At 36.1% G+C, this 10,122-nt stretch overlaps 1 protein-coding gene across 3 annotated transcripts; it reads left to right on the forward strand.

Moving 5' to 3' along the window:
• Nucleotides 1-7,024: 7,024 nt before the first annotated feature.
• LOC307165082 (rhamnose-binding lectin-like) lies at nt 7,025-9,427 on the forward strand. Of its 3 annotated transcripts, XM_079882378.1 has the most exons (6): nt 7,025-7,093; nt 7,185-7,208; nt 7,339-7,389; nt 7,545-7,680; nt 8,228-8,337; nt 8,538-9,427. In XM_079882378.1, exons 1-5 carry the CDS (start codon nt 7,063-7,065, stop codon nt 8,331-8,333), a joined length of 348 nt encoding a protein of 115 aa, XP_079738504.1. In that variant the 5' UTR covers nt 7,025-7,062; the 3' UTR covers nt 8,334-8,337; nt 8,538-9,427. The 3 variants fall into 3 exon arrangements, 2 of the variants coding, with proteins under 2 accessions (XP_079738504.1, XP_079738503.1); XM_079882377.1 differs by having other exon boundaries at nt 8,228-9,427; XR_013822400.1 differs by having other exon boundaries at nt 7,041-7,093; nt 7,339-7,386; nt 8,228-9,427.
• The last annotated feature ends 695 nt before the right edge of the window (nt 9,428-10,122 follow it).

Here is a 10,122-nt window from a genome sequence, read left to right on the forward strand (position 1 = left end):
CAACTCAAGCGATTCTGCTGCATTCTGGTTCTGGTTTGATGGGTTATGTGGCGTTTCATCAGACACGGCCTCATTCTGTGTTCAGGAGGAGACACACGAGTTAAACAATATCCACATGACACCTTTCTGCTATAGTATATACACTTTATTCAAAATAAAGTTGTTTGCTTATAGATGAAATTACAAACACTTGATTGTGACGCTTTAAATCTGCCATCCTAGAAACCAGTTTATTAAAATAAAGCTAAAAAGGTAACAAAAATGTATGATGCTGATCAACAGCTTTCTGGGCTTTTCCATCAGGATTAGTGCAACAGAATTCAGTCAGAAGTCAGTCTGACACAAATGATAATTTACAGACCATCTGTGAATTAAATGAAATTAATTTCTTCCTCAGTACTTTTGTCTTGATTTCCAGTACAAATATCTAAACATCCTTAAATCAAGATACTTGAGAAGCTAAATCACAATTACGTGACTTTACACTTAAAAGAGAAAATATCTCTCATCGGGGTCAGAAAAAAAATCTTGTTTTCCCCTTTGAATTAAGTTTATTTTTCTGACCCCACTGGCAGATATTTTTCCTTGTTTAAGCTTAAATCATTTTGATAAAATTTTCAGAAAACAAGAGTCATTTTGCTTCTCGAGTAAATTTATCTTGATTTAAGTATATGTTTAGATATTTGTAAAGGAAAACAAGACAAAAATTATTTTTGGCAGTGTAAACACTAAAACTAATCCGCTGGTTATCTGTTGCTTATAAACTAAAGCTAGCCTACTTGCCAGAGAAACCTAAAAGTGCAGCTGCATCATCATAATTTCATCTATAATGAAGGCTCTCAAATAAATACAAGATTATATGAGATATTCACCTGAGAAAAGTGATTCTGCTGCTATCTGGTCGGCTGGATTCTGTGTTCGGCAAAAAAAAAAAAAAAAAATCTTATAATATGTCAATCAATCTTAAATAAATCTTAAATATTATATATATAATATACTGTATATACCATACATCCTTTTCCAAAGATGGTAACACACCCTATAGATATTTTTAGGTGTGACATACTAGAATATAATTTTCTGCTGCAAGCAACACTCCAGGCCTTTTTTTAGGCTTCAAAAAACCAAACCAAATTCACAGACAGGGGAAATAATAGTATACAAAAATATAGCTAAATAACTTATTTCCAAGGCTAATTTACTTATTTTCTAAATAATAATCTTCTACAAGTTCTATTTTTTAGAATCTTGGGTAAAATTCCAGAAACATCATGGGAACAAAAGACGTCACTTGTTTATCCCATGGAGAACGTTTTTCAGTGACTGAGTTCTGGACTTGCGACAAAACTCTCGTAATAATCAATTAATCTTTTATTTACATTGTGTTTGCACTGTTAGTTATGATGAAAGCATTCGTTAGTGTACAGAAATCGAGTAACAATCATGAGATCGCTGCATTCATGTCTGTGATCGGCTACACTCTCATCACTGCAACCTTTCATACCAAAAATATAATGCCATGGATCTATCTTTTAATGCTATAATTATCACTTTTCAGTAGTTAACATTGAGAGCTGTAATAGTAAAAACGTGCTAAAAGTTTTCGAGAGAGTTCCACATGTAATACTAGCTATTTCATATGCAAAGCTGTTAGCCAATCACAGCAGTGGGCGTTTACACTAAAGTAGGCTGTATAGATTAGGTCAGCCCAGAACCGGGAACACTTCCCATAAACCCTAAAGTACTCGTTACATCATAAGAAGAATGGCGTCTATGCTAATATTAGTCTCTCTGTTTATCCCGAGGTTTACCGCAGTCCGCCGGATCCAGGCTGTATCCAGATCTGATGAAGGACCTGCGCCTGGACGCAACGACAACACAGTCCTGAAGTGTCAACTAGTCTCTCCCCTGTGAAGGCCTCCTTTCCTTCTCTTTACCTCAGTACAGATAAACATTGCATAGGTTTGCAGTGAGTTTTAGGTGAGGAGGAGAAGGTGGGAGAAGGGGGAGATGGAGCTGCATGTGTGCTGTGTCTCGGATGTTTCTGTTACATATGCAAAAGAGAGTTCAAGTGTTAATTCTTAGGAGAGTCTTTGTTTCCTCGAGGGGTCGCTCAGACTTACTGGCACCTGCCTTACAACATATTTATTTATTTATTTATTTATTTATTTATGAACATTTTATTGGAGGATCAACCCCATGAGATGAATCATCTCGTTTTCAAGGGGGTCCTCAGGATCATGTCCAAAGAACATAGAACAGCAGCGTAGATACAATCAAATAAAACAAAAAAATCATAATAAAAAATAATGATACAACAAAACCTTAGCGCACACACTCACACACATTCATACACACCATACGCACACGCACGCACCTACACACACACAAGCTCTCGCTATTCCCCTCCCCACCCATCATAGATGGAGTATAGTACGCCACAGTGGTTCCCAAAATGTGGTATGTATACCACTAGACACATTTTATACCCTTTTTAAGTAAACATTTTTAGTCTAGGACTCAGCATGAAGGTGCTATGGAGGTCACGTGTTTTAGGAGGGGTACTTGGTGTGAGATGTTTGAGAACCACTGGTGTAACATATTGCATATAACACAGTAATCGCAAATATAACTGACAAAATTAACATCTCTAGATATGTACATATATTATATAAACACATTCATATACACACATACATAATATATATTGATGCTAAATATCAAATGCTAGAAACATAGACAAGTATTCTGAAGATGTGTTAACAGAGCAGTTCGAAACAGAGGAAAAGACATAAGCGAGCGAATGGAGGCTGGAAGGTTGTTCCAGTCACGAGGGGCCCTAACACAGAAAGCATATTTCCCAATTTCTCTCCTAACTGGAAAGTAAAGAAGATATGTTTGTTGTGACGAAGACTATATTGTGAACTGTAAGGCACTAAATATTGCGATAAATAATATGGATATTGAAAGTGAATACATTTAAAAGTGATATTGTCTTCTGGCTGAGGGTCCATGCCAGGACAGCTGTTCATACATCACACAATGATGTGTCCTATAGGGGCAGCGAAGGACTAATCGGCACAGGCTGTTGTATACCACATCAAGAGAGTGTAGACAAGTGGCAGTAGTGTTAGAATATATAATATCTGCATAGTCCAGAATAGGTGGCAACAACTGAGAGACTATTCTTCTCCTTACATGGAAGTTAAAACCGTCTATCGATTGATATAATGTTTTAAGACGAACGTCAAGTTTGTTGGTAAGGGCGTGTACATGAGCTTTGAATGAAAGATCAGTTTCCAGCCAAACACTGAGGTATTTAATTTTTTCGGTTGGCTCTAGAGGAGAAGAATCCAGAAAATGCAGATTATTACATCTTTCTTCTGGAAAAGCATACAATAAGATTTTGATTTATTCAGCAGGAGTTTATTAAATGACAGCCACTGCTGTCCAGAATCAAAGTCAAGAATGATTATATGTCGAGAATATTTGGTTTGGAGCAATATATAATTGTATCATCTGCATAAAGATGAATATCACATTCTGAACAGCAGAGTGGCAGGTCATTTATAAAAATGGAAAATAACAAAGGCCCAAGCAAAGAACCCTGGGGTATGCCTTTATCTACACCTGTAAAATTCGACTGACTGCCCCTGAAGGACACACACTGGCGGCGGTGATGGAAATATGAGTTAAACCAAAGAAGAGATGAACGGGAAAGGCCAATTGAGTATAATTTATCCAGGAGCAGGTAATGATCAACTAAATCAAATGCTTTTGTAAGATCTAAGAAGATGGCACCAGTACACATATTGTTATCAAAACTAGAAAAAATATCATTTGTACATTTCAAAAGAGCAGTGGTAGTTGAGTGTTTCCTGAAACCTGACTGGCATTGAGATAATAAAATGTTATGAATCGAAGATCATTTTCTCAAAAATGTTCACAATACTGTTAATCATTGAGATAGGTCTATAATTGTTCATGTTTTGGGTGTCCCCTCCTTTATACAATGGAATGACTTTGGTACACTTCCATGCCAGAGGCACTTCCTTATTGATTTACAATAATGGTATGATTGGGGTAAGGTGAATATGAGAGCAAACCAACATTCAAACCGCACGCACACACACACGCACACACACACACACAAACAAAAAAGAATAAAATAAAATAAGATCTTGCATTAAAAAACAAAACAAAAATGTCAAATGTCAGCTTAATCAATCATATTACTTTATTACATTTTACTAGATAAATAAAGAAGATACACAAAGGATTTTTCGAGTTAAATCTCAGTGTGATAGAACAACAAATCAGCATACTATTACCAACCAAAAATTGGCAAGCCTCCAAACTGTAATAAGGCAGATAATTCATCAGAAAATCATAAAATCAAAATCAGCTTGTACCTGTAGACGTCTCTTATCCTTGAACGGAATCATACCGTATCGCATCATACCGTACATACGAAAGTAAAGTAAACAAAAACAAGCATGATAGCGTAACCGTGGTGACACAGTTATGGTGAAAATTAAGTCTCATCATCCAAGTTGAGTGAATCAAAGGAGTTGATAAACTTAGATGCCTCACTTGGCTCAGTAAACAGGTTTTGGTCGGATCCGCGTGTCAACTTGATGGTGGCTGGATATAGTAGGAAAGCTTGAAATCCCAAGGTGCGAGCCCTATTCATTATAGGGAAGCACGGACGTCTGCGCCGAGCGGTGGCATCGCTGTAGTCTGCAGTGAAGCGAATTGCTTAACCGTCTACTGTCACCGGTGACTTCCTTGTGAATCCCAAAATCCGATCTCTGTCGGTGAAGCGAAGACAGTTCAGGATCATGGTCCGCGGAGGAACAGAAGCCTTGCGCGGAGGGCCAACGCGATGTGCTCGCATGAGCTCCGGGGGATATAATGTCCAATTCAGGGAACCATTTGGGAAGGCTACGCACCAGGTAAGCCAAGGCCTGATCTTCTTCCACTCCTTCTTTCAAGTTTAGAATTCGGAGATTGTTCCTCCTACTCCGGTCTTCCATCGAAGCTAGTTTCTGTTGAAGTTTCTCCATGGTGTCATTATGTTCAGTAGTAGCTTCCTCTACTCGCTTCATTCGTGTTTGTAGAGAGGTTGTAATCTTGCGCTGAGAATCCAAGTCTTTGGAATGTTGATCAAGTGTCATTTTGATAGAATCCAGCTGATTTTCCAAACGTTCAAAGCGATCTCTGGAATTTTTGTCGTCTTCGGCAAAACATTTTTGGCAGAGTTTCTTCCAGAGACGCCCGAGTCCGCCGCACGAGGTGGTGTCAGTGTTTTCAGCCTGTAAATTCGACGACTCTTTTGTGTTTCCCCTTTTCCCAGGCATGATCAAAGTCACAAGAGCAAAAAAATCGAAAACCCTGAAACAGGTTCTGCGCTTGGAAATCTTGATTTGCTGTTTTAGCAATTTAGTCAGGGAGAGCTGTGAGCGACTGTGCCTCTACTCCGCCATCTTGGACAACATATTACAATATGTTTTGTGAATAAGGCCCCAGACATTCTGAATTTGGATTTTTAAATAGCCCACACTGTGGGATAAAAAAAAAATCTTTAGACATAACTGCATTAAGAATCAGCATATGAATCATATGACACGCTTCATGCCGCAAAGCATGCTGGGAGCCACCACAGCCTAAAAGTCATGGCTCCCAGCATTCATTGCAGCAGTTATTATGCTAGCGAAAGCGGTCATATAGGGATTGTCAAAGTTTTTTTTTTTTTTTTTTCGTCAATCTACTGAATTTTCCGTCAACGATACCACGGACACCGAAACACCGGGGAACATGAAATTTGGTGAGCATGTAGCCCCACTAGACTTTTACGAAAAAAATTCGTTTTGGTCCCCAGGGGCCACCCCCCCCCCCCCCCCAGGGGCCCCTCCAAACCCAAAAAATGCAGTTTTTCCTAAATACCTACCTGAACCGTGGCACCGAGGATGAAGAAAATTGCAAAGTATGTTGGTCTTAAGGGCCCACATCAACCTAGCCCATAATCGATTGTCAAAGTTTTTTAGTTTTTTTTTTTCGTCAATCTACTGAATTTTCCGTCAACGATACCAGGGTGACAAATTTAGGTGCCTTGCTCAAGGGCACTTCAGTCGCTTTTTACTGTTAACCACTGTTATGGATGTGACGTTTTCACATTATGGATGTTAAGTGTCTAAACTAATGACTTTTGATATAAAACTTAAATAGTAATGGCAAATAATTACAAAACTCTAAATTATCCATGATCCACAGGAATACTCCAGACAGTCTTTTAAAGTATACAACTTATATATATAAACACGCAATACAGCCAAATTGCTCCACGTCATTTATTTTTGGGGAAAGCCAGTGCAGGCCTGAGCGGCGGTCATATTTTGTACCGCCATGCGGTACATCTAGTTTTTCCTACAGTGTGTTTAAAACTCAAACTTTAAAATATCTGATCTGTTTTATTTCCAGTAACATTATTAGAATGTCATTCAGAGTTGCCTGGTCTTTAGTAATGTTCCCAAAATGTTAGCACAGAAAATATATTTGCAATCCCACAACAGGAACAACTTTTCCGGAAATTTTCCGGACTCTCAATTGGGTCATGAAGGTGACTGAACATGATCAAAACAAAACAGTAAAATAGGTTACAATAGAATCATAAAAGATTGCTAGTGCAATCAGCCAAGTTAACGATCAACAAAAGATGAATCGGCTATTTGTCACCATTTCCTCATGTAGTTATTTTTTATTTCTACAAATGGATTTATAAAGCTTGACTTTAAGGTTTTTATCTATAATGGTGTTGTGATGGAATTCAGCGCTTGCCGCAATATTGCCGCAATAATATTGTCACAAATCCATGCAATCGTTAGCAGAAAAATAAGTTTTGTTTTTTATTGTTTTGAAATTTCCAAGATTGTAAACTCCCATTTCCGCATTGGTTATCAACAGTAAACAGATGATAACGAGTCTGTGTTTGTTATAAAAACCATGAACACATGTGCCTCCTTAAGAGAATTCCAGAGTTTCCCTTTGATTCACACCTTCAACATGCTGGTACAAAAGCTAAGCTGGATCATATGTAAGTAATGATTTAAAATTGGCTGAACTGACATGATTTTAACTCTTCAATTCAGTGTTTTAGCTTGTTTCTATTTGACTTTGATTTTCAGTGCTGCTGTTTCTGTGTCAACATGGTAAGAATGCCAATTGACTAATTTATAATGTATGATTTAGTTTTAAATATATATATAAAAAAACTTTATTATAAACTTTATTAAACTACAATATTTTATTTCAAGTTATTTTACTATATAATCTCTGCAGGAATAGAAGCAGGTGTGATCTGTGAAGGAGGGTTTGGCACCCTCAGATGTGGTGAGTAACTCAGTATTTTTTTATTTTTTTAAGTTATATTTTTGGCCTTTTGTGTCCCAATAGGATAGTATGAGAGAGACATGAAGCACTGGGGTATAATTCTGAACATGTGTGTGCTTAAATCTTACAATTTGCTTTGTTTTTATGTGTGTCAGGTTCGTTTGGAACAATAAGGGTTATTGAAGCCAACTATGGACGGACTGACCGCACAACATGTGTTAGAGGGATACCATATTATCATACCTCAAACACGCGCTGCAAAAGAACAGTCACTAATACAGTTTCCAATCGGTAAGATTGACAGATAACAGTAAAATATGTTAATGTTCATGATTTCATTTAAGTATTTTACAAGAACAAGAAATATATTTCTTATGTCTACACTGTAAAAAATTTGCTGTAGTTTTGCAGCTGTTTGCCAGTAACTTACTGTAGATTTAAATTTATGTTATTTACTGGCAACAGTTTGTTCAAAGTTAAATGAACATTAAACATTAACAAGTCTTTGTCTTTAAAGAATAAAATTATAAAATAACAATCTAATGCAAAGCATTCTGGGAACCAGAAATCTTCATCAACCTTTTTCTGTTTTTTTGGTTCCCAGAATGCTTTGCATGAGGATGTTATTTTAGTTTTATTCTGTAAAGATAAAGACTTGTTAATGTTTAATGTTCATTTAATTTTGAACAAATTGTTGCCAGTAAATAACTTCAATTTAAATCTACAGTAAGTTACTGGCAAGTAGCTGCCAGTAATACTGTAATTTCTACAGATTTTTCTAACAGTGTATGGAACATTAAAGCTATTCCTAAGTACCTATTTTCTGTCTATGATTCAGGTGCAATGGAAGAAAGAGTTGTGTTCTTCATGCATCAAACACAGTTTTCGGTGAACCTTGTGTTGGAACTTATAAATACCTGACCTTGACTTTTGCATGTCGGTGATGAAGTAAGCCAATTGTTTTGTAACAATTGTACAATTTTTGTGCCAAATGTACAATTTTCATATTAAATTTTGATTTAATATGAATTAATAGTAATGAATAGATGAATTGAAATAATGATCATAAAATTCTTTAGCTTTAGATAAGCTATGCTTACGATAATAAATAATCTTTGTTGCTGCTGTTTTTTTTTTTTTCTTATAAGATGCATTGGGAAGACATCTCGTCAACTGCTTCAAACTCTGATCCATGTCAGTGTCTCAATAATATCTGAAAGTGACTTACAGCTGTATATAATTGCTTGTGCTGCTGTTTTTTTATGTTTTGTGTGTTATAAATGTAAATGGTCCCTATTATAGATGTTGGATGCCACTATATAATATTGTTTTTGGTCTAATCCAGAAAAAAACAATACAATAGATTGAAATATGGGGTTCAGAAAAAAATAAAAAATTCATAACGAGCCTCTTTTTACAAACTACATTTTTATTTTGGAAAGCTTTAATGATCATGTGTCAATGTGAATAATGGGAAGCAAAATGTTTCAAAAAGTAAAATGTCCAGATGCTTGACTGGACTTGAAATTAATGTCAAATAAACACTCCTTGATCCTAAAATGCTTTATTTTTGTAAATTAATGTCATTTTCTTTTGAAGTGAATTTTATCTCATAAATCCATCACTATATATATTTTTTATAGGCTATTGTTTTATTGGAATATACAAAGGGTACAGCAATATTAATAAATGTATAATTTTTTTTTTTTACAACTCTTAAGGGTAGACATGAACAGTCAATCAGACACTATTATATCTACATAAATGTATTTAAAAAAATGTTTAAATTAATATAATGTTTATCATATTAATGTAAAACAATCATGTTATCTGGTGAGGAAACAACTCAAATTCTTGTAGAAAAATCTACAAAATGCAATAGTTGTCTTTTCAGTTTTTTATTTCCTTTAAAGCAGTTTTGTAAACATTTGTATTGTAAAAATAAATAATGTGTAAATAATGTTGTAAAACTTAAGTACACTATAAAACAATTCTATCTGACTTCAGTTTTATTGACAGCCACACACATATACCTTGAAGATCATGTTAAAAAATAACAATAGTTATAATAGCATGTCAAAATAGTTTTTGATTGCTTCCACAGTTGGCAGCTTCCCATTACTAATCACTCTAAAGTGTAGACTATTTAATCATGTGATATGCATGCAATTAGATGTGATAATTGAATTCAGCTTGCTTTCTGATTGGATATTGTTTCGTTTCACGTGATAATCTGCACTTTGTTTGTCCTCGGAGTTCCCCACACACATCAGGATTTCTGAAGGCCTCCTTCCTTTCTCTTTATCTCTGTACTGATAAAACGTTGTCGGGATAATTCACGTTATAATATAATTCTCGTGGCTATGCGGAAGCTATAAATAATTCTTTGTTATACATTTTAAAGGCCACACAAGTAGTTTGTTGAGGGTTGGTTTACTTTGTATATAGAATGGATGTGTCATAAACAGCAAAGACTGTCGTGTCTCATCCTCCAACAACTCTGAGATGGGTTTGACAACAGTGTGGGAGAGGTGGTTCAGTCGCCAGAGGTCATTCACTATGCTGGACTGTGCTCCCGTGTCCCACAGGGCTCTAACTGGGCAACTATCCATAACGCAGTCCACTATACATCGGCTACCCACAAGGCTTATCAACTGTGGCTGGTGTCGAGGTGGTATGTAGTTTATCACACTTACAGCCGATGAGGTGCCAGCTGCTCTCTTTTCAAAGGCT

Source organism: Squalius cephalus (genome assembly GCF_949319135.1).
Source record: "Squalius cephalus genome assembly, chromosome: 1".
Taxonomy (NCBI): domain Eukaryota; kingdom Metazoa; phylum Chordata; class Actinopteri; order Cypriniformes; family Leuciscidae; genus Squalius; species Squalius cephalus.